The 26,019-nt window shown below is 37.7% G+C and overlaps 1 protein-coding gene across 5 annotated transcripts; it reads right to left on the minus strand.

The window, feature by feature from the left end:
- znf384b (zinc finger protein 384 b) lies at window positions 1-22,442 on the minus strand. 5 transcript variants are annotated; one of them, XM_038284382.1, is made up of 11 exons: window positions 22,282-22,441; window positions 19,466-19,533; window positions 19,154-19,382; window positions 18,639-18,752; window positions 10,166-10,320; window positions 9,992-10,083; window positions 9,178-9,402; window positions 1,851-2,018; window positions 1,669-1,747; window positions 1,405-1,563; window positions 1-1,260 (listed from the first exon to the last, which is right to left on the minus strand). In XM_038284382.1, the coding sequence occupies exons 2-11, from the start codon at window positions 19,529-19,531 to the stop codon at window positions 871-873; spliced, it is 1,677 nt and encodes a 558-aa protein (XP_038140310.1). In that variant the 5' UTR covers window positions 19,532-19,533; window positions 22,282-22,441; the 3' UTR covers window positions 1-870. The 5 variants fall into 5 exon arrangements, with proteins under 5 accessions (XP_038140310.1, XP_038140314.1, XP_038140308.1 ...); XM_038284386.1 differs by having other exon boundaries at window positions 22,237-22,310; XM_038284380.1 differs by having other exon boundaries at window positions 1-1,563; window positions 22,282-22,442.
- Window positions 22,443-26,019: the final 3,577 nt, after the last annotated feature.

Below are 26,019 nucleotides of genomic sequence, written 5' to 3' on the forward strand. Positions count from 1 at the left end.
TAAGCCTTTTATATTCTTTATTGTATTTTAAGCATAAAGAACAGCTGCACAAACTTTAAATGAGTCAATGTTTTGTAAAGATGTATTATAAACATTGTTAATGCAGAAGTATTATACCAAGAACACATTAAGATAACCATATCTTATGGATATACACACACAAAGTAGTACACTTGATTACATGACACAAGAAGCTGCGTTTTTCTTCAAAGGTCATGTCAAGTTGCAAGTAAATTTATCTTTTAATTCATTAGATATTTGAATATAATGAAGTGGTAGTATATAACTTTATATACTTGATTGTTTTTTGTATTTTTTTTTTTGCTTAAAAGGAAATAAAACTTTAGTTTCCTTTCAAGGTTTAAAAGATCCAAAGCATGAAGCTATGCGAAAGCCGAGGCCAGAACACTGATGTAAAAACTAAAAGTTTGTTTGAAAGTATAAAAAATTACCTTCACAGTTAACAGCCCATTTCATCATTGCTATGGTCAAACCTGTGTTAGCTTGGAAGATCGTTTGGTGGAGGCAACAGAAAGGAACACGTTTTCTTAGACAGATCCGACATAAACCATCACTGTGATGGACTGAAACACACTTAGTCTTTGAATGCAGATTCCACTCAGACAGAACAACTAAGCAGAGAGGAAACTAAGAAAAATTGGAGAAATAATAAAAAAAGTAAAAAGAATTCATCAGCATAACTTGTCAGCATATATCTTGTCATGTTTGCCTCAATTCTTTAATCAGGCACAGTCATGCTTTCCAAAGTTCATGTTATCGTAGTATTGCTTTAATCCTTTGACTCTCCATCCTCCATTTGTCTCAACGTGAATCAAGTACCTCCAAAACACCTTCCTTCTTTCCTTCTCTCTAGGAGTTGAGGTGTTCCACTTGAATTGTGGATGCTGACACGGTGAGACAGAGGTCTTTGTGGGAAGTGATGTCAGCCACGCTGACTGGTTTGTACTGGATGTCTCCGGCAGATACAGTCTTATACTGATGCAGGTCAAATGGACAAGGCATGGTTTCTGTCTGAGGGTAGTTGTTCTGGCTTTGTCCTTGCTGACCTCCGCTTGCAGCTCCGCTCCCCGCGCCTCCAGGCCGGCGCGACCCTCCATCTGTGCTCTCCACACGGCTCTGAGCTCCAGCCTGGCCCTGGGCCTGGCTTTGGCTCTGTTGCGCTGACTGTGCTGCAGAGACTGCAGGAGCAGTCAACTGGTCTGGGTTGTGTTTCTCCATGTGTTTCACCAGATAGGTCTCCTGAGATGAAGGGAGGATAGGTAAAGGGGAAACAGTGGACACATGACTACACGGTGTAAAGTAGCTGCCAGGCGTCTGATGCCAGTGCGGCGTTTCAAAGTGTTTCATGTAGAAATGCTCTTCAGAAATGGACATTTGTCTTACTGATGTATAGGAGCGACTGCAGAGACCACACGAGTAGATCTTGGCGTGTTTGACAGTGTGTGTGGACATGTGCACCTCCAGGCTGGCTGCATCTATGTATCCTTTATTGCAGTTGGGACACTTGTAGGGCTTATCTTTGTTGTGCTGACGCCGGTGGGACTGGGAAAAAGTATATATATAAAAAATAAAAATAAAAACAGCCAAAAGAAAAATCCAATGTTAAATATTTATTACATGTTTAAAATAAACCACTTAATTTCACACCTGCAAATTTGAGAGTTGCGTGAAGGACTTCTCACAGCCTGGATGTGTGCACTTGTAAGGCCGATCCCCGGTGTGAATTCTGGATAAAATTTAAAAGAAAACACAAACAAACAAACATGTACACAGACTCTTCTGACAGACAGGTAGGTAGGTGAGAAACCCAAGACGAGAGCTGAGCTTACCTGCTGTGCTGCTGGAGGTGACTGAGCTGTCTGAAGCACTTGTCGCAGTACGAGCAGGAGTAAGGTTTCACTCCAGTGTGGATGCGGAGATGCTGAGCCAGGTAGCTGGAGTTGGCGAAGGACTTAGTACAGTGGGGACATTTGTGGGGTTTTGACTCTGTGTGGTTCCTGATTAAGGAAAGACAGGAAAATTAAAGTGTCGAAGAAGAAAACATTCGTGTCAGCTTTAATTTTTAATTCAACATTATGGAGATATCTGTCATAGTCAATATGACATTTAAATAATGAATAAGCAAAGTATGCCTTTTTTTTAAATGCCATGAACCTCTTCTTAGGCATGTAAATTAATACGTTTATAACTATAAAATTTACATTTTAATAATATTAAGTCACCTAAAAAAAGCTAAGAGTGCAAAAGGTATTTATTGTGCAAATAAAAAAACAAAGATAATGAGTGGATGGACGGTCAAAGGGATGGCAGATGAATAAATAAAGAGATGACTAAATATTATCAGTAAATTGCTGAATGACAAGATAGATGGAAAGCGATACAACTGGATAGAAGGACAAACGGATGATTTGGAAGATGGAAAGATTGACAGATGCATAGAGGCCAAATAGATGGATGAGAAATTGAGAGTGATAGATGTAAAAACAGGTGGCTGGAATAACAAATACATTTTTTGAAGGATGGATGATGGAAAAACAAATACATAGATGGATAGATGTTTCTGCTAAATGCATAAACACAAACATGGCAGACTGCTGGATAGTTTATGGGAATGGGATGATAGATTGACAAACAGACATGGAGGAATGTAAAAAGAGATTGATGGATAGATTAATCTAACAGATGGTGATTTTGCAAATAAAGATTAGGAATTAGACGCCCCCTTCATTTTAACCAGCTGTTTTCAGACAGGTGGATGAATGCAACCATTTTAAAACAGTAAACATATACTGTACAATAATCACAACACATCTGATGAAGTTATTTATGTTTTCCAAAGAAAGTCTGTCTAATCAAACACTTCCAAAAAACATTCTGCTATATTTTATCATTAAAGCTTTGATAATAAAAGCGTTAGGTGTTAAATAAATTGCCCTTTATTCAAGACCACCCATAATGTTGTGGAAAACGTGACAAATAAGGCTCCAAAACACTGGAGCAGCTGAACATCTTGATTCTTACAACTATTACTGCTTGTGTAAAAACAGGGACGATGCCACAGATTGGTAAATAAGACTGTGACCCAAACTATTTTAATACTGGTTTCAGTGATCATATAAAAAGCAGCATTTGTTTGAGATAAGTCTTGGGACCCCCCCAGATTTACTTGTTTGGAAATTACTTTCAATCAATACAACAAATGACAGAATGAAGCAAGAGCTTTGCACAGAAAAAAAATCTAATTCTAAAATAAAAAGAATGAACAAAATAAAACAGTGCAGTAAGCATAACATACAACAAGAACAACCAACAAAACATAATAAAAAGTGCTGAAATAAATAATGAGGGGGTGAGCCAGTGCTGCTATTTCACATGTATTTGTGGGTGCGTGTGTCTATTGATGTGGCAGAAGAAGATGACAGAACATGCAGAGAAACAAACAAAAACACATAAAAGCAAACAAAGAAGGAAATGTCTGATGCAGTGCAAACAGCATAATGTGCAGAAAGAAAGAAAATGAGGGAAAGTATTATTACTGAATTAATACAACATAGCGCCATACGTTTTCAATTTCCTGTCTAAATGTTGTCCTAATTATGTAAAACCTTATTAGCGAAATTTGAAACCTAATTGCAAAGGTAACTACAAGTATGCCGTATGCTTCTGCACACTATTCTCTTGTTGTCCCTAAAAAAAACAAAAAAGGACAGCAATCTGGGCTCCAGGAGGAACTCAGCAGGACAGGTTAAAAGGACAGAGACACAGACACGGACAAATTTGTTGGTACCCTTACAAACCTAAACAAATGCTACATATCTTTTAAGAAACTCTTAAACAGGATGCCTTAAGCATTTGATAGAATATAACGATTGAAAAATAACGCATTTGTTGTCATTTTACAAAGATAATGGCATGGACAAATTTGCTGTTGCCTGTGATGACTTTAGTCATGTGTCAGACTAATGGATAAACTTAATGAAGGGGCCTAGGATTTTTTTTTTCTCTTTTAAGCATTTCAGGCTACTTTCATGGCAAAATTATGCTGCAGAGTAGTTTGGTCATGTGTACACTGCAGTTAAGATGACCCAAATAAAGGAAGGACACGAAGCGGCACGAGGAGCTCAGCAAGACGATTGTGCATCTAAACTCAAATGTCATTAAGAAACTGATTGATTTTAGTGGTTTAGTTCAAAAAGTCATTAAGCTTTACTATGCACACGATTATCTTGTTTTTCAAATTTAACGATTACAGATTACAGTATAAAACTTCAAACACAGTTTCTCAGACAATCTGAAAATAACAAAAAAAAAAAAATAATACAAATTTTACACAAAAATGTTTTAGCTCACACAATTACCAGCAAGACTGCTTAATAGTTGCCCATCAAAAGTAACGCCCTCTTTAAAATGCTATTGCTAAAGAAGCCAGATGTTCCCAGTGGTATATACTTGAAAATTAAAGGGCAGGAACGGTTTCATTCATAGTATCACCTGGGAGAAGGAGAACAAGGACTGATTTACTGATCAATAATCTTCTTTAAATCAAAGTCCATATCTAAGTTTAAGATTGAAAGGAAAGTTTCCACTCAGTAGATATTGGAGGAACCGTATCTTCTGCTGGTGTTGGTCCACTGCATTTTCACATGTCCAAAGTTGGTGTAGTCAACCACTGTACTGTAGTCAACCCTTTCATGATTCCCCTCTACTGATAAAATGATGGAAATACTTATTTGATCTCCAGCAGGACTCACCATCTGTCCACCTGATGATACCTGCTCTGATCTATGGTATTACTGAGCTTGCCTGTGTGGAAGGCAACAGAGGATATTCAAAGTATTGTCGACATCATGGATTCCTCATGTTGGGGTAGTGACCCCAATTGGCATTCTTAATCAACTAGTACGAGATCTTGAGATTCACCACAGAAATTATATCAAGCAATAAAAAATCCTTAAAGTTACAAAAGAATCACTTAAAAATGGAAAAAAGCAAAACAAATTTAGTGATGGATTCTTTTTGTAAAATTATTGTTCCCATCGATAAATTATTTTTTAGACATTTTTGTATACTCATGAGACAATATTGGTATCAATTTGTCAATCAGAAGTTAAAAGGTTTCTGAACCTCTTGTTTATGGGAAGATTATATACACTAGAACAAACTATGCGGATAATCTTAAAGCAGCTATCAAAGCAACCTAGGCTTCCTTCACACCCCAGCAGAATTGCAGGCTGGTTACCTCTGTTTCAAGTTGCATTAATGTAGTAATTCATGCCAGGTGAGCCCATCAAAGTATCAAGTTTATATCCTGTGCAGTATATGGATACACTGTTCAGCAGGCTGAGATTTCTCCATTAAATATGATTAGTACATTTAGTTAAATAATATTTGGTGAGTAACCTTACTTGAGATTTTCACTTGACAAAATTGTTAGAATAGACAGAAATAAACGCTTAAGTTACACAGCTGTTTCTGTCTAAATCAAGATATTACCTTAGTTTCAATTTCTGAATAATTATATTCAGAAAGTGATATTTAAAGGGTATGGCTCATGAGATAAAGCGAACTTTCCAGAGAAAACTGTGTGATAGGAAATAAAAAAAATGCTTCTGTCACAAAATCAGGTGCATTTTGACACATAATTGGCTATCAAGGAAGGAGACTTGTAAAACCTCAGACACAAAAACAAAAAACAGAGAAGCTGAGAAAATTGTTCCATGCTCACAGAAAAACTGGAGCTTATTGTCCAATCACAGCAACTATACTTGCTGCCACGTACCTTTGAAAGACAGTTAGGGCTTGGTTTAATAAGGAAGTCTTTACTGTACCCAACATCAGAAACCTTAAAGGGGTCTTAGAATGCAAAACTGAGTTTGTATTGTCATAGATGCATAATGATAGTTCAGTGGGTAGTGGATAGTTCAAATCTCACAATTCTAAACTCCCACCATAAAACAGGCGAATCCAAATGAAGCTGTTGCCTTATTTGGTTCTGGCCTGTACTTTTGTCACACCCTGAAATTAACTTACAGACCTGCCCATTGGTTCACAGGCCCAAGATCATGAAGTGAGGTAGATGTAAGACACCAGTTTAGCTGTTTAGCCTACAGTTGGGTTTACTCCTACAAGATTTACAAAGTAGGCAGTGTCTCCATTGAAAATGAGCCAGAACCATGGGCATGAATGCAGTGTCACAGGCTTCCCGAGGATCCGAAGACTCAACAGGCATGGATTATTTTTTGTGTATCAGAAGATTCCTGCGAAGTTTGGTGCTCAGCTGTTCACTTGCTCTAAGCATTTGACCAAAGACGACTTTCAAAATCTTAGACAGTTCAAAGCAGGATTTTCTAAACTTCATTAACTGAAACAATAGGCTGTTCCGACCGTAAGGCCATCACAGCCGCAAGCTGTAAGTGCTATTTTGTCGCTAAGGTGTTGATAGCAATGCTAGCATACAGGTGCTGGTCATAAAATTAGAATATCATGAAAAAGTAGATTGATTTCAGTAATTCCATTTAAAAAGTGAAACTTGTATATTATATTCATACATTACATACAAACTCATATATTTCAGATGTTTATTTTGTTTAATTTTGATGATTACAAATGACAACAAATGAAAATCTCAAATTCATCATATCAGAAAATTAGAATATTACTGAAGACCAATAAAAACAAAGGATTTATAGAAATGTTGGCCAACTGAAAAGTATGAACATGAAAAGTATGAGCATGTACAGCACTCAGTATTTAGTTGGGCCTCCTTTGGCCTGTATTACTGCAGCAATGCGGCGTGGCATGGAGTCGATCAGTCTGTGGCACTGCTCAGGTGTTATGATAGCCCAGGTTGCTCTAATAGTGGCTTTTAGCTCTTCTGAATTGTTGGGTCTGGTGTATTGGGCAGTCGTGGGTGAGCGGTTAGGGTGTCAGACTTGGATCCCAAAGGTTACCGGTTCGACTCCTGACCCGCCAGGTTGGTGGGGGGGAGTAATTAACCAGCGCTCTCCTCCATGACTGAGGTACCCTGAGCATGGTACCGTCCCGCCACACTGCTCCCTTGGGGCGCCATTTGAGGGCTGCCCCCTTGCACGGGTGAGGCATAAATGCAATTTCATTGTGCGCAGTGTTCACTTGTGTGTGCTGTGTCACAATGACAATGGGAGTTGGAGTTTCTCAAAGGCCTTCACATTGCATCTTCTTCTTCACAATACCCCATAGATTTTCTATGGGGTTAAGGTCAGGAGAGTTTGCTGGCCAATTAAGAACAGGGATACCATGGTCCTTCAACCAGGTACTGGTAGCTTTGGCACTGTGTGCAGGTGCCAAGTCCTGTTGGAAAAGGAAATCTGCATCTCCAAAAAGTTGGTCAGCTGCAGGAAGCATGAAGTGCTCTAAAACTTCCTGGTATGTGGCTGCGTTGACCCTGGACCTCAGAAAACACAATGGACCAACACCAGCAGATGACATGGCACCCCAAACCATCACTGACTGTGGAAACTTTACACTGGACTTCAAGCAACGTGGATGAAGTGCCTCTCTTCTTTTCCTCCAGACTCTGGGACCTTGATTTCCAAAGGTAATGCAAAATTTACTTTCATCAGAGAACATGACTTTGGACCACTCACCAGCAGTCCAGTCCTGTTTCTCTTTAGCCCAGGCAAGACGCTTCTGACGCTGTCTGTGGTTCAAGAGTGGCTTGACACAAGGAATGCGACAGCAGAAACCCATGTCTTTCATACGCCTGTGTGTGGTGGTTCTTGAAGCACTCACTCCAGCTGCAGTCCACTCTTTGTGAATCTCCCCCACATTTTTGAATGGGTTTTGTTTCACAATCCTCTCCAGGGTGCGGTTATCTCTCTTGCTTGTACACTTTTTTCGACCACATCTTTTCCTTCCCTTCGCCTCTCTATTAATGTGCTTGGACACTGAGCTCTGTGAACAGCCAGCCTCTTTAGCGATGACCTTTTGTGTCTTGCCCTCCTTGTGCAAGGTGTCGATGGTCGTCTTTTGGACAACTGTCAAGTCAGCAGTCTTCCCCATGATTGTGTAGCCTATAGAACTAGACTGAAAGACCATTTAAAGGCTTTTGCAGGTGGTTTGAGTTAATTAGCTGATTAGAGTGTGGCACCAGGGGCCATCAATTTTGAACCTTTTCATAATATTCTAATTTTCTGATATGATGAATTTGAGATTTTCATTTGTTGTCATTTGTAATCATCAAAATTAAACAAAATAAACATCTGAAATATATGAGTTTGTATGTAATGTATGAATATAATATACAAGTTTCACTTTTTAAATGGAATTACTGAAATCAATCTACTTTTTCATGATATTCTAATTTTATGACCAGCACCTGTATCTATGGTAACCAGATTTGGGTTTCTGAAAAGAACAACACTTTTTTTTTTTTTGTAGTGGACTGCTGGGCGGCTGACTGTAGTTGACCAAAATCCCGGACGATCTTGAAATCTCCCCCAGACATTTTTTAAGGTATGAAAAGTAGGACATGTGCGGGAAAAAGAGGACGTTTGGTCACCCTAACATATCAACAATTTGATGTTTCAGTGAGTGAGTGCTTGTTGCTATGATGCGTCTTTGCACAGCAGCTTCACTCGTTGTAAACCAACCAATCAGCGCACAGCTCATCGAAATATTTATGAGCATACCATAAAAGGAAGAAAACCTGTCGTTTCATTCTAGGGCTTACAACCAGGCTTACATTAGGGCTCATAGAACAGCAAATATGCCATTTTCAGCCCAACCAATGTTACACACCCGATTCAAAGACCTTAAGAAGCATCTCCAAATACCCTATATAATCATTCTATGATCCCTTTAAATCTATGCAGCGTTCAGTTAATTCACAGGATTATAAGGCATCCTAGAGCAACTAGAAATAAAATACATTTTTGTCCATGCCATTTAATGTTTTTACGAAAATAGTATTAAGCCGATAGAATAATAGATAGTAAAGTCTAATTTGTATTATATTTGAAAGATCAAATAAGATTTTTTATTAACTTTTTGTGAGTTTCAAGTTGTTTCATAGATATTGTTTTGGTTAACTGAAGAAGGGTAGCACCAAATCTCTCTGTGTCTGTGGTATGGGATGGGAAGATATACTGGAGAAAGGAAGGGCGGGGTCTGCAGTACCGTGTGTGCTGCTGTAAATGACTGAGCTGCCTGAAAGATTTCTGGCAGTAGGAGCAGGTGTAAGGCTTGGCCCCGCTGTGGATGCGGATGTGCTGGGCCAGGTAGCTCGAGTTGGCGAACGACTTGGCACAGTGAGGACACTTGTGAGGTTTGGCCTCTGTGTGCGACTTGGAGTGGATCTGCATGTCAGACTTACTGAAGAAGGTCGCCGCACACATCCGGCACCTACAGGCGGAGAGACACAGAAATGGGAGGCCAGGATGGAGGAAGGGGAACCAGAACGAAGGAAATAAAACCAGGGGAGAAAAAAAAAAGTAGTCGGGTTGGGAAAGCAGGAAGTGGAAGACAGAAGGAGGAGGAAAAAGGAGCAATGGATCAATTAATTAGGATAGAGGAGAAAGTAAATAATAAAAGAAGAAACTTTAAAGATAAGAGTTGGGTTATGAATGTTACACACATCCAAACAACACAGACATATGTTAAAAGGAACATGTAGTACAAAAAAAGAAAAATTTCAACAGATATAAAACAGAAGAAGAAAGAACTATATACAGACAAACAGAAGAAGCGAGGCTGATGTGCAGCTGTGCAGAAGCAGAGAGTACCTACGGAGCAGCGATGTGTTTGTAAAACATTATAAAGCATCTTAAATAAAGACTCACGTCCTGCCAAAACATGCAGAAAATGAAATGTTCAGAAGTGCTACTATGCATGTTTGTGTCTGTGTCAGCAGCGCCTAGTTCCTCTAGAAAAGCTTAACATCTATGCAGCCAGAGCGGGGATGCACAGCGAGGCTTTTTATTTAAAACCATACCTGTATGTCTTGGTAGAGTCTTTATGACCATGTTCTTCATCTTCATTAGACAGTTCATATGGATCTCCAGCATGGTGCTGTAATGATGACACCTTTCACAAACAAAAAAGGGTTTTCATACGTTTTTTTACTACAATTGAAATCTCCAATTACCCCCTCTGGTTATTATCTTACCTGTCCGGCAGATGTCATGTGTGTCAGTATTAGCGTGTCATTGCCTGGTCCACCCAGAGTAGTAACTCTAGACAGCATGGACTTCTTCTTTCTCCCTCTTTTGGACTGTGAGGGCATCACGACCACATGTGATGCTCCATCTCCTTCTTTCTTGTCTACAACAAGATGACATTTTAACTTAGCAAAGAAGAACAAGAACAGTATGATATTTAAAGCCAAAGCCCATATTCCTACAAGCTACTATTACATTCTATCCTCATCCTATGTGAAAGAGTTTGACGCTTTTTTAAATGTAAATAATATCTAAACCACACTTAATTTTATCTACAGGTCTTAGAAACTCACAGGAGAAATATAAACCTCTATATGAACCACTGCAACAGAATTCATATAAATCTTAACCAGATCTCATGTATCTCTTATTTGGCTGCTCTGACCATTTGGGGGACCAGGTGTCTGAAGTGAGAAATTATAACCAAAGACTGTCAAGTGTTTATCAAATATGAGAAAAAATATAAAAGTGAGACAATGAAGATGGAAAAAAATATTTATGCAAATATACATAGTCAATTTAAATGCTTTAATGCTACAAATTCTACAACAGTAAGTTTATATTTGACATAAATCTCATACGTAAACTCAAAAGTTATAATAAAAAAAAAGGTTGTGTTACAAAACATATGTACTTAGTGCGTTTTGTGCTCACTTGCACACAATACTTTTAGTCCTCTAAGCTGCACAATACTTGTGCATTCTCAGCACACAAATGAAATCTATCATCAAATCAATCATCAAATCATCATCAATCATCAAATAAAATCCAACATAAACTGTAAATCAGTTAGCCCAACCACGATTTTTTCTGCATCATTATGAATCTGTTTACTTTTTGTTTTTCAACCTAAAACAAACAATGAATATATGAGAAACAGCTCATTTTTCCCCCATGAATTTCATTGTATAATATAGAGAAATGGAGAGCACCTATTTTTGCTCGTCATACAAAATTAAATGTATTGAAATGAAATACAAATTAATGAATTCATCTATTTTTATTTCATTTGGGCACTCATAGCACTCATATTTATGACTGCTATCACAAATTAGTTCAATCTGTTGGATGCTAGACATTCCAGCCATCCTGGTCCATGACATAGCTACTCTAAGTTTAAAATATCTCTATCAAGTCAGTTTTATAATCGTTTGCAAATCTAGAATCGGTTTGCTAAAGCCATGATATCCAACATGCACATAGTTTAAGCTGCACCTGTTGACCGGGCACCGCAATGCTCAGAGTGACAAATACGTAAAAGGAGGTCAGTCAATCAGCAAATTCTGCACTGTGAGGAGCTAGAGGAGATCTAACAGTTTGTTGATATTTTTGCTACATTACAAGCATCCAGAGCCAATTGTGAAAGATTTAGTTCAATGGTGCACCACCCTGGTCCTCAGGGACCCCTTCCCTGTAAGTTTCAGATAAGTCTCTTCTCCAGCACACCTCATTCAAATGAGGGCTCCTCAGAAGCAGTCAAGTGCTGCAGAGCATGTTAATCCATTTTTTTTGGAGTGAAACAACAAGGAAACACCTAAAACATGCAGGACAGGGGTCCCTGAAGAACAGGGTTGGTAACCACTGATCGTTTATATGAAAATTATCCAAACAGCATCCAGAAACAATCTTCACGCGGCACACTTAGACAATCATTGGAGAAGTGAAGAGTGACAAATAGATTCAATTGTCACATTTGTTCATATTCTTGTGATATGTATTAACATTTTTTATGGATATTAATCATGAAATGCTTACTTTATTAAATAATTTAGGTTAGTAGAAATGCTAAAAAAAACTGTGTAATTAGATATTTTACAGAAATGTATTCTATATCACAAGCTTCAGCACGTATTTCATTGTACAAAAACATGTTTTAATGTGAACCAAAAGTAATGCCTAAAATGGTATGTCTCCTTTCTTTCAGAGCAGGAACCTGGCCAAAGCATGACCGATTTTTTTTAATTTTTTTTATTTAAAATGGGGGGCGGGCAGAATTATTGAATTACAGCAAGAAGGCTGGGTTCCTTTCCCTGCCCAGGGTGTGGGCTGTTAGGTTAATCGGCTTCACTAAATTGTCCTTAGGTGTGAGTGTGTGTGCATGGTTGTGATTCTCTTTGTTGTGCTAAGACAGACAACCTCTCCTGGGTGTACTCCACATTTTGCCCATAGACTGCCAGCCCCACTGCGACCCTGACAGAACAAGCATGAGATAATGGATTTAAAGTATGCAGTTTCACTTAAATGAACCTCATGGAAATTGCTTCTGTAATCTCTTTTTTAAATAAGCCATGTAACTTTCTATGATTATATTATATATTATTATAAGAGAGTAATAGTGATGTGTCACAACAGCATGCACATCTGAAGTTGCTCACAGTGGTCCTGAGTGTATTTAGGAGGTTTGTGTGTGTGCCCAGGCTCATTAAGACCATGCAAAATTATTTACTTAGGTAAAAAGGTTAATTAATACAGATTTCAATTTATGTTAGACAGGTAGGCTAATGTGAAAATGACAACTAAATCATAGTTTATAATTGTGCAGGTTAGGCTTGTCCCGATCCGATCCACGTATCGGATCGGACGCCGATACTGGCAAAAGAATGCGTATCGGCAAAGAATGTAAAAATGCCGATCCAGACTGCCGATCCAGTTTTTAAAAAAAACCGGTCCGTATTTTCCAGTTTCGCCAATTGAAACGATCCATTCCACTATTTTGCACCAGTGTTCCCCGAATCCGGTCCGCATTTTCCAGAACACCTTCAACACACCCACAGGTCTCCCAGCCTAACCATTAAAACAGGTGAATTGGAAGATAGCGGGGAAAATGTCAGCCGTGTGGGATTATTTTATCCTGCACGATGTGTAGATGGAGACTAGGTGTGGAGGAGATTGGGGAGTATAAGGCATTTTTGTGTAATAGTTCACTGTTATTTGCACTGATTTTTTTTAAGCAGTGTCTTTTTTCAAGAGTAGAGTCCTGATTCTAAGTTAATAGAATATTTTCCACTCTTGTCTGTTTTGCATTTTTATTAAAACTTACAGTAATACTTGCACCTTTAACTGTTTACGATTTTACTGTTCACTGTGCAATTTCAGATTGCTATTCATAATTTTGTCCAGTTTGTGTTTATCTCTTAATAAACAGGTAAGTTTGTTGTTACCAATCATTGTGTTTTATTCAATCTCACCTAATTCAGCTGGCTAGATGTTATCAAGAGTACTAAAACCCTTTTCAACATGAGTCTTACAACTAAGGCTAAATACTTTAACTTAAATTTAAATACATGCTTGAATAGGCTGGTATCGGCCAGTATCAGTATCGGATCGGAAGTCCAAAAACAATATCGGATCGGATCGGAAGTGCAAAAACCTGGATCGGGACATCTCTAGTGCAGGTAATTAAAAATTCATTGCACATTTGAAAGCAATGTTTGTCTTCCCCTAACTATTTGTCACCTTGTGCTTCATGATCATTTAAAACAGTTGCCCCCAATCTTATTTGCGCCACAAGCCCTTTTAATGTCAGACAATATTTTTCCGGATGTGTAGCGATAGTACTCTCCGGTAGCATTAAACTTGCCTTTAAAATAAACCACCACAAAAACAAAGTGCATGACAACGGCCTACTAATTACTCACAGTAGCAGTGAGTACTACTTTTACATCCACTGGATGTAAAAGTAGTACTCACACTTATTCAAAATGCCATGAACCATATAGGGAGCTCTAGGGATTAGGGCGGGGCTTCGGACACAGCCCTTGTCATTTTTCAAACTAAAACAACATTTAGACTGGAAAAAGAAACCAGTCAGAAATAATAATTATTATTTATTCATTCTTTTTGAGCTTATTAAAAATTTTGTTGGTGTTTTTTGTTTGTCAATTTTAGATGCAGTTCACGGTTGAATATTTATTGTATTTTATCATCTGTCACTCTGCTTTAGAGTAGAAGCTGGTTACTCCTTTCTTATGTTCAGTCAAAACCCTCCTTTCTGCTAAAGTTGTCTCTAGTTGCATATAAAAGGGGAACCTTCAGGCATATTCGTTCTATGTTCTTATCCACCTGTATATTTAGCTATCTTGTCATGTGACCAAAGTTCCATTCAGTGAGGATCAAATTTTCCACCTTAAGATTAAGTACGAGTTTGAAATGGATCTGGCTGAGCTGAAGCTGGAGCAGGCTGAGAAAGAGCTTCAAGAAGAAAAGCACAACAGATTTCAAGGTGAATATGAAAAACTGGAGGCTGTAGAGATGTCCAAACAGTGTTCAGAGTAAAATCAAGGAGCTGCAAAGAAGGCTGGAAAACAAAAGAACACCGAGGTTGAAGGAAGAGACTACAAGTTTTGAAGAATTAGAGGCTTTTCCTGAAGAAATGGACAAAAATATTAAAAGAGAGCAAGATATTAGGATCCGAGTAGAGGCAGAGAAACAGAAGGCTAAAGAGATCATACAAATACTCTTCAACACTCTAAAAGATATAGAGAAAACATTCAAGGAGGATTTAGATTCTGTGAAACTGGAAAAACTGGACATAATAAACCTGGACATCCAACAACTGGAAGAAGTGCTTCAAGAAAAGAAAAAAGTAGGGCTCCAGGAAGAGACTGAAAACCTCAACAAATTTGAAACGGTTCAGACTGTCCAAGCAGAAGTGAAAAAAGAATGTGAACTGAAACCTCAGTCTGAGGCACAAAAAACGAAACTGAAAGAAACTGAGAGCACATCCAAGGACATCAACCAGAAAAGGCTCCAAATTTCAAGATTCAAGAGACTTTATTGTCATTCACATCACGTGTTACATGAGGTAGAACGAAATATAGAGTCACGGCCCCAGTTACATCCGAATATAAAAAAATTAATTATAAAAACTAGGTACTAGCTACTATTTCAGCGCTTTCTGTCAAGAACTTAACCAAGAAGTAATAAGGATACAAGCCTCTTTGACTAAAAGTGAGGCACAAGGGCAGAAGGCTGTGGAGCAAAGCCAGATCCTTTCTTAAGAAACTAGAGGACAATGGAGAGATCATGGGTGATCACTAATACCATCAAGATAACACCCAACATTCGGAGCAAGAAGCAAAAAGCCTGGTAGTCTAGGCAGAAAATAAAAGAGAACAGATTGTCCACAGTGAGACTGAGGGTTTTGAGAAGCTTAAAAGCCATCATGTAGGTCACTAACCAGGAAAAACAACTCACCTGCCAGGACAAGCAGAAGACAGTTAGTTTTATTCTGTATTGTGTAGGGTATGCTCAAAATACAAACAAAATAAATTTATGTTAATTCTAAATGTTAATGTGTGTTGTTCATTAATACTTTTTTCTTATTAAATGCTCAAAAACAAAAGACGTTTTCAAAGTACACTTCTCAAGAAAATTGAAGGAACACTTTGTATTAAGAGTATAGCATCAAGTTAATTAAACTTCTGGGATATTTATTTGGTCAGGTAAGTAGCAGAGGGGGTTTTTAATCAGTTTCAGCTGCTTTGGTGTTAATGAAATTAACAACAGATACACTAGAGGGGCAACAACAAGACGGCCTTCAAAACAGGAATGGTTTTACAGGTGGAGGCCACTGACATCCCGCCCCCCCATCTTTTCGGACTCTTTTTCACCAGTTTTGCATTTGGCTAGGGTCACTGTCCCTACTGTTAGCATGAGGCACTACCTGGACCCTACAGAGGTTACACAGGCAGTCCAACTCCTCCAGGATGGCACATCAAAACGTGCCATTGCCAGAAGGTTTGCTGTGTCTCCCAGCACAATCTCAAGAGCATGGAGGAGATTCCAGGACACAGGCAGTGACTCCAGGAGAGCTGGACAGGGCCGTAGAAGATCTACAACCCATCAGCAGGACCGGTGTTTGCTTCTTTGTGCAAAGATGAGCAGGAGGAGCACTGCCAGAGCCCTACAAAATGACCTCCAGCAGGCCACTGGTATGAATGTCTCTGACAAAACAATCAGAAACAAACTTCACGAGGGTGGCCTGAGGGCCCGACTTCCTCTAGTGGGCCCTGTGCTCACTGCCCGGCACCGTGGAGCTTGATTGGCATTTGCCACAGAACACCCACATGTGACAGATGTGAAAGGGTCTCTAGAAGCCGTGGAGAACGTTATGCTGCCTGTAACGTCGTTCAACATAACCAGTTTGGTGGTGGGTCAGTGATGGTCTGGGGAGGCATATCCATGGAGGGACGCACAGACATATACAGGCTAGACAACGGAAGCCTGACTGCAATTAGGTATTGGGATGAAATCCTTGCACCCATTGTCAGACCCTATGCTGGTGCATAGGGTCCTGGGTTCCAGGCACAACAATGCCCGGCCTCATGTGGCGAGAGTATGCAGGCAGTTCCTGGGGGATGAAGGAATTGATTGGCCCCAACGCTCGCTATGTTTCGATCCATCCGATGCCGCCAGGTCGCACCTAAGACTGTCCAGCAGCTCAGTGATGCCCTGGTCCAGATCTGAGAGGAGATACCCCAGGACGCCATCCGTTGTCTCATTAGGAACATGCCCCGACGTTGTCAGGCATGCATACATGCACGTGGGGACCATACAAATTACTGAATATCATTTTGAGTTGCTGCAATGAAATTTTTGCAAAATGGACTAGCCTGCCGCATAATTTTTTCACTGTAATTTTTGGGGTGTCTTTGAATTCAGCCCTCTGTAGGTTGATAATTATCATTTCCATTAAATGATGTGGCATCCTTTTGTTGCTAACATATCACCCAGTCCATATCAGTATAAATAAAAAGCATTGTTTTTTTCCCCATTGAGATCTCATGTGTTTTGAAAGTGTGTCTTTAATTTTTTGAGCAGTGTAATTCTGTATTACAGTGTGCTGTAGAGCATTTTTACTTTTGTGTTGTGTTTTAATGACTTAAAAAAAAAAATTAAAGGTATAGTGGAGGATTTTCTAAAATTTTTGAAAAGAACCACTGTCCACTAAAAAAAACAAAAAACACACGCACAACCCCGTACCCGCACCCAAGAGGAAACGCCTATTAAATGTGTGCAAGAGCATGCAGGAGCCCATTTCGCTCATACAAGCTTACTTTCCAAAGGAATATTTGCAGTTTTTCCACTATGACAGACTCCCCACCCAACACGATAAAAAAATATGTCTAAAGCCCATCGTAATACAGATATTGTAAATGCAAATATACGTGTTATCTCTCTAGACAGTTTTTTTTCTTATGACCCTCGTCCCACTATGAACCGCAGTGAGAATGGAGAGCTTCAATAACTGGCTGAAACTGTAGCTTACCTCACATCTGAAAGTTCACAGAAAAAGATAGCTGCCTCGGGACAAGCACGTAGGACGGCCTTACTTAAACATATCATCATAATGATTGACAATTAGGAGGACCACTTATTTTGATTATCCAGCCTGGAAAAATAACTTTCTCCCCTATACCTGTAAAAGTGAAAATATTTTCATTCAATGTTTCAATGATAGTAAAAAAGTCGACTATTAAATCCCAGATCAGAATACCAAACACATATCTGATGAGGAAAATGTCATATCTGTTTTGTTGCCCAACTTTTAGCTTAGTTAGCTTTCCTGTTTAAGGTAGGTGCACCGTTGTCACGCGACTCTTTCTTTTAAAGTTTGAAATAATAAAAAAACAAAAACAAAGAGTAACTCTGCCAGAGTATCTCTTTTAAGGTCACTTTGCTGATCCCAAGCCCGGATAAAAGAGGAGGGTTGGATGAAGAGCTTACAATTTCACAACACATAAGTGTCTTTAGATTATGTCAAAGCCAAAACGTCCTTCTTGAAGAGTTGGCAGCAGTGATTTAAATGTAGCTTATAATGATTTCTACTTGGCGGTGTACCACATGTGTCATTTGTGTTTATTGTTTTTCCTTTTGGGTTGAAATAATACAACGAATGCGGCTCGTTCGCATTCATCCGACCTCTACGCTATTTATACTTGGAAAAGGTCACTATTCAAGCAACAACAGTAATTCGAAGACAGATGTAATGGAAAGAGTCCAGACATTTTTTTTAAATAAAGCACTATGCAGACTTGGGAAAAGTATTCGATTTTGTTATGGGGATCACGGCTCTGAAATCTCGATACATTAACTTTTGAGGCTGTAACCCAGGCATCCCCAAAGTCGGTCCTCGAGGGCTGCTGTCCTGCAAGTTTTAGAGGTTTCTCTGCTTTAGCACAGCTGATTCTGATGATTGCAGTTCAGCAAAAGCTTGTTAATCAACTATCAATGTAAATCAGCTGTGCTGGAGCAGGGAAACCTCTAAAACCTGCAGGACAGCGGCCCTCGAGGACGACTTTGGGGATGCCTGCTGTAACCTATCATATGGAAATCATCATCATATCATATGGAAAAAGGGTAGGGGTAAAAATTTAGTTTCAATCAGATCATTGTTCTACTTGTGTTTCTATAATTTACCTGCAGAATGAAGTGCTGAAACGATCATGGTGGTCGCTGGATGACCGGAGACAAAAGACTGAGACGATGAGGGAGGAACCAGCGTTCCCTGAGGCGTTGTGATTACCAGACCAGCTGCACAGAAGGAAAAGGGCATAAAAGTATTATATACTTATGTAAATGTACCATCAAATGCACTTTTAATATATTTTGCTGCGCCTGGAAGTGTTAAAGCAACATTTCAAAACGAGTATGCAAAAAGAAAACAGCCATTGAATCATTTCTGAGAAGTACCCCGTGGCTGTGGAATAAAAAGAGACACAGATGTTAATTTTACCCTCAAGCTCGCCTATTGGCAACATTTGTTCTCATCAGCTGAATCATTTAATGCTCTGCTGTTATGAATCCAGGGTAAACTCTGGAGTTGCTCTGTTCAGTAGCCCTCTTCTGCATCATCAAACATTACATGAACTGTTTTTGCTGCTGAAACTGAAGGAGATGTCTCTAATTGCTCCTTCAGGCACAAACAACAGTACCTGCTGTCATGATTCCCGTGGAGGGGACAGGTAAAACGGTGATGTTCTGGCTGCTGTGAGGAGGGTGAAGGTGTGCCGCGCCACCATTCTGCCCACCTCCATCTGCCTTGGTTCCAGGAGCTGGGATAGTAAGAAGGGCTGTCTGATAGTGGGAAGCCGATGATGATGAGAATGAGGCGTTCTTCTCCTGGTGCTCCTTGACCTTGTTCAGAAACATGGCATTTTCAAGCTGCCAGGAAAGAATAATGTGATGAATTAATAAGGAGTTTATTGAAATTTAAGGTTTGTGTTGATTATAAATGCAGCATTTACCTGTGCCGGCACAGTTGGGACAGGAGACCAGAAATACGATGAATTAAAATGAGAGTCTTCCATCATTTCTGAAGGAAAAAACAATCAAACAAAAGAAAAGTACATTATAAGGTTCATACAGTAGATCAGCCAAATAAGATAAACAGATGGTGATATTGAACTTCAAACAATGCAAATGATTTGGAAACAAACATCCTTGTTCATTAAGGAGGCTTAGATTGGAGGTAGGGCTGCTGACAATGATTAAGGAACACAGGCTTGACTCTGATTACCTCAATCATTTTAACAATCATGTATTATAACTTCACAAAAAAAAAACCAAAAAAAAAAAACCAAGCAATTCAATCTTTCCAATGCTTGCCAGCTCTGATAAGAATAAGCCTGTAGAACGAATGCACCTTTTTCTTCCCTTGGCATCTTCTTATGCCCCTTTGACTATTTGATCTGATGTAACAAGTAAATTTCTCCACTGTGAGATCAATAACATCAATCAATCAATTAATCAAGCTCGGAAGTAATTCCGACAGACGCAGCAGGACTTAAAGGAGTCATAGAATGCCAAACTGATTTTACATTGTCATAGATGAATAACAATAGTTCAGGGGATGAAATGGACGTACGGAAAAGTTCAAACCCCATCGACACCTCCTTTTCTCTGCAAATCTGACAATTCTAAACTTCCACCATATATAAAAAAAAAGAAAAAAGAAAAGCACGGGGCTGCCTTTGTCAAGGCTACCGTCACCGGGTCGGTTCGGTCGCTCTTTCCCCCGCTGGCTCCCTGTTTCAACAACGTGCTGCACTGTAGTTGACCAAAATCATGGACGATTTTGAAATCCCCCCCCTGGACATTTTTTAGGTATGAAAGTAGGACATGTCCGGGAAAGGAGGATGTCTGCTCACCCTACCATGTCAACAATTTTGATGTTTCAGCGAGTGCTTGTTGCTATGATGCGTCTTTGCTCAGCAGCTTTGCTGCAACCAATCAGTGCACAGCTCATCGAAATATTCATGAGCATACCACAAAAAGAAGCAAACCTGTCGTTTACTTCTAGGGCTTATAACCAGGCTTGCATTAGGGCTCATAGAACAGCAAATATGCCATTTTCAGCCCAACCAATATTACACACCCTATTCACAGACCTTAACAACAAGCACCGAATACCCTATATAATCATTCTATGACCCCTTTAAGAACCGGGAGTAATTTGTGCCCTGTTAGGTTCTTTTGTGTTTGTGGGATTATTATTGCTGGGACATGAAGCCACAACCATACGGTTACCTGGATCATCTTAAAAGTATGTGCACCCCTTATATTTGGCTAAATATTTTATGACTTGACACAAATATGTCACTTTGACACAACGTAGTCAGTGTACGACTTAAATAACCAAGTTATTTGTCTAACATCACAAAATAACACACAGCTATTAGCATCTAAAACACTGTCAACAAAAGTAAGCACATGAAAGGGCCCTAAATTATTTCAATTTATGGATATTGAAAGGTCTCCAAGTATGATGGACTGTTAAGGATAATACTACAGCATCCAAATGCAATTCAAGTTGTGACTTTGACTAGGCCGCTCTAAAACCTTCCTTTTATTTTGGCTGTCCAAAGTAACCAATGTATGTCAATTGATTATCTACTTTGGGGTTTTTGGTACAAAGCAAAATTAATGAATTAAATTATAACGTGGAGTTCACTATTTAACAAAGGGGTATTAACATATTAACCCTGGTAACCACTGGCCTGGCTAGCCTTTTTCTTGTTATTAAATAAATATTTGGTTAAAAACTGCTTTTAATTTCATAAGTAGGTTTGTTTTACAGAAAGCCTAGATATAAACAGATTTTTAGGTGGCTGTCATTATAACTATGACATTTAATAAAACACTTTCTAAATAAAATAGATTAAGTTAATTAACCATTCTAAGCACTTTAGAGACATAACAATAAAAAAAGGCTATTCAGATAGAGGTTAACCAGAGCAGCATCCTAAAATAAAAAAGTTCATAGAAATTCCACAGAAAAAAAAAAAAAACTCCTGCCAATCAAGTTAACAGAGAAGTACAGAAGATGCATTTACGGCCCCTCAGAACTTGGGGTTCTTGGAGCCATTGCTTACTTTGCTGTTAGCAGAGGTCTGTAAAGTCTCGATATAAAAATAATACCGTAATAAAAAAAAAACGGTTAAGTTGAAATTTTGAACTTATACAGTAACCAGACTATAGGGAAGTTCTGAATTTATTTTAAAACGAAGAGATAACACCTATGGATATATAATGATAGGTAGGTACAGCTATTATCCAGGCCATCACCTCTAAAACCGCGGTTATATTATTATGGGGTTTTACTGTAATAGCCCCTCCAAAAAAATGTCAAATAAGTAGTAAAATGGCTCCAAACCTAGATTAACAGCTTGATTTAAGCTAGTTATGAGAAGCGAGCTAACAACGCTAGCCTGAATAAAGTGCTTCATGTAATGTCTAAATACTGGTGAAGCTCTGACTCCATTCGGGCCCAGTAGGTGTTGTGGTGACTCCGGCCCAACATGCTGATTAACTTCAGCTTCAGACAATGTGTTTTCCTCCTGCCTGACTGAAAAAAAAAAAAAAAAAACAACTAGAAAAAAAAAAAAAAAAGACCTATAGGATAAAAAAAAATCGAAAAAAACCCAGACCATCCTCAGACTTCCGGCTGTGGCGAGGAGGCGGCAGCAGCACAGTCGGATACATTAGGGGAAAATTACAAATGAACATCGACGTTTACCGGTTTTCGACGGTTCCGTCCTCCGGTCCGAAACTTCGAACCTACCTGGACTCTCGGGGTCCAACTTTATCAAATTCCTGTATAGTGGCTAAAGTTTCCTCCTCCTCTCTGTCTTACTATTTTTTTTTATTTTTTTTTCTCTCCCTCCGCTTAGCTAGCTGCTTCGTCTAAGCTTCACTTCCTCCTGAAAAGGTCGTCAGACAAAAGGAGCGTGTGTGCGCTGACGTCACTTCCTGTATCTGACAGATATTTTGTTCTGTAGCATTTCAGCGAGCTGCGGTGATTTTGGTTGTAGATTTTAAGTCCAATTTGATTCACCCTCCCTATTACTTTTATTGTTGTGTTTAAAAAAGACCAAATGGGAGCAGAAGTAGTGATTCTGATCCCTTCCTGTTATGATAGATGAACCAAAGGATCCATGCAGACTCATTTAGTTTCAATGACAGCACTGCAAAAAACAAACAAAAAAACACTGTCATTACATTTTATCTTCTCTTACTACAGTTGCACGTTTATTTACCTTAAGTTTTAATTCCCACATTTTTGCAAGGAATTTGACTTCTACTTTGCTCCAATACTAAAAAGATTTTATCATAAATGTTTACCCATTTGTTCCTTCTATATAGTTGGAAAAATATGGAAAGCCTATGGTCTTTTTTCACATTTTACCACAATACAGCTAGAATATCATATGCCTTTTACGAGATTTGTCATAACAAAATAATGCACACAGATAAAGTACAAAAATAAATGATATGCAGTTTAATAACAGTAATACTACTGTCTTGATCAGGGACATTTTTTTTTTCATTCTGGTGAGTCTTTTTTGGTCAATTAGCAACAGTTAAGCTTTAAAATAATTTAGTATGGATAGCCTATTGGCAAGGAATGAAGGTGTTTTTACCCCTTCACAGAACATCTTATGCAACACAGCGTCTTACAGCTGGGAATCTACCAAAATATGGTTAACCACCTTATCTGATAATATGGGCAAATAGATTAGTCAGAGAGGCAACCAGGAGACCAACATTTAGATCCGTTTCTACATGTCCATTAGGTACTCTGGCTTCTTCTGTAGTGTGTATGTGCATGGTTGTTTGTGTCCAGAGGGTCTATTCTCCCTACAGTCATGTAAATATTTCACACAAATTTTAAGATTTAAAATTTTAGCATAACAAATTATCACATTTTCTTTTTTTTTTTTAGATAATTTTAACAGAAACCTATTAAATAACCTTACATGATACATATTCATATATATAATAAAGCTTATTTTATGGTTTACATAATAATCAGGTTTATATATATTTCCATCCATCCATCCATTATCTGACACGCTTGTCACAAGTGGGGTCGCGAGGGGTGCTGGTGCCTATCTCCAGCTGTCAATGGGCGAAAAGTGGGATACACCCTGGACAGGTCGCCAGTCCATCGAAGAAATGTATTTATAATTAAAAAAGTATATACTTAATCAAAAGTAATACTAATGAGTGTATTTATTTAAAGTACATAAATTCTATTGTTTGAATTGCATTAAGGTAAACCTAATGATTATGCAATTCAAACAATAAACTTTATGTATTGAATAAATAAACTCTTAGTATTTTTTTTTAAGCAAATATGCATAAATATGTAAAAGCTGATGATTATTCATTTTAGATAAATAAGCTACTTTAAACCAATCATGTAAGGTTTCTCTACTAGGTTTGTTTTAAGGTGATCTTAAAGAAGTAGTTGGGAATTTTAAAAACATCTTAAAATTTTTGGTGAAATGATGATAGGACAAACACACCTCCTTTACCTTGATGAGCAGGGAAATATAATGGATGGTTATTCATCCATTCAAAGTTCACACTGGAAGTTCATTTTTATTCTGTCACAAGATTTTAAAATATATTTTTTTAGATGTTCCTCATCCAGTCTGAGTCTGAGGTGTTTTGCAGAGAATATTCAGCCTCTTGAGTTATCAATCTGAAAGGGACACCGCCACTGGAATTTATGTAGTATTGATTTCAGCGAGACTGAATGTCAATGTGCTACTTTTATAATAGTCATGTGTAATGTCAAAATGGGCATACTTTTGCAAGGCACTATCCAGTAAATCTCATTGTGCTCATGTTTTTTGCCATGATGCTGATATTCAGGACCATTGTCTTCATATATAGTATTCTGCAGAGCTCCATACCGCTGATGTAACTGCTCATTATAAGCTGTATATTTTGAAATAAAAATAAATCAGCAATCACTAGATGTAGTAGAACTGTTATTTTTTGCACTCTTAGTTTCACTTTCAAAGGATTTAATGTCATTGATTTTCTTTTTTTGCTACTGTGTTATTGCTTCTTGTATATTTTTCCATCAGAGCCTCCTTTTACTGTTTTGGTTTTATCATTTTTAGTAGTTCAGGCTCTATGCTTCTTGAACTTTTATGCCTACTTCTGCATCATTTTAATTAATGCAACTTACAATTCTTGTACTTCTCACCCAATGTTTACCACATTAGCTCTTTCATGGCGTGTTGCTGCTCTGCCTTGATGCAAAATACTTTGTTTTTCCCTTGTTTTATTAGCTGATTGGTCTGTAAATGAAGATTCATTGATTGATCTTCACCACAGCTGTCAGTAATAATTGCATCTGCAGTTGTAAGCTTTTTTAATGTGAAAAGATGGATTAAAAGGTATTACAGCCAACAATCCGAAATGACTCTTCTTTTCACTATCTGATTACTTTTGACTAATAGATTTACAGAAAAATGGAAACTTTTATTTTTATTTGTTATTATCTACTTTTTAATAGTGTTATTCGATTCTGTGTCAAATGTCATAGACTGCATTTAATAAATTGGTTTTTTTTTATATAGACATATGAATAAATAAATTACTTAAATTCTTAGTTTTTGTCAATAAATAAAAGTATTTGTTTAGAAAATAAACGAAAGAAACAAAACATGTAACAAGGCATGCCAGTAGGATAGGTATTGATATTTGGACATTAAGTACAGAAAAATTAGACATAATAAAATTATTGAATTAACATTTCTATATATTTGATTATAGTTTTTTTGTTTGTACTTTTGTAAATTGATTGAATGAATAATTAAATTGACTTTATTGATCTCACAGTGGAAAGTTTACTCATTACATCAGCTAAAATAGTCAAAGGAGAAGAAGACGTTGCCAAAGAAAGATGAAGGTGCATCGGATATATATATAGTATATACAGTGCATCTAAATATGACAGTTGTTTTTCTTTTCTTAATGTAGGATTCTAATAGTGCACAGACATCATTCAATTTCTTTAACCAATATTGAAAACAGGATAAGGATGATGAGAACTTATATTTATAAATAAGAAATTTGCCAACATTTATGATTAGATTAAGATTAAGTGCAAGTCTCCTTTTTATATTAGGCTTTTTCCCGTGCAAACCAAACCAAATGGAGATATATATATATCTATATATATATCTATATATATATATCTATATATATATATATATATATATATATATATATATATATATATATATATATATATATATCTATATATATATATATATATATATATATATATATATATATATATATATATATATATATATATATATATATATATATATATATATATATATATACATATATATATATCTATATATATATATATATATAGATATATATATATATCTATATATATAGATATACATATATGCTGATAGTTTCTGGATGCTCTTAGAAAGATGTAAAATAGGGGTACATTTCTGAATATATTTCATCATATATTGGT

The sequence above is a fragment of the Cyprinodon tularosa genome, unplaced genomic scaffold, assembly GCF_016077235.1.
Source record: "Cyprinodon tularosa strain WSP-4 unplaced genomic scaffold, ASM1607723v1 ctg2, whole genome shotgun sequence".
Taxonomy (NCBI): Eukaryota; Metazoa; Chordata; class Actinopteri; order Cyprinodontiformes; family Cyprinodontidae; genus Cyprinodon; species Cyprinodon tularosa.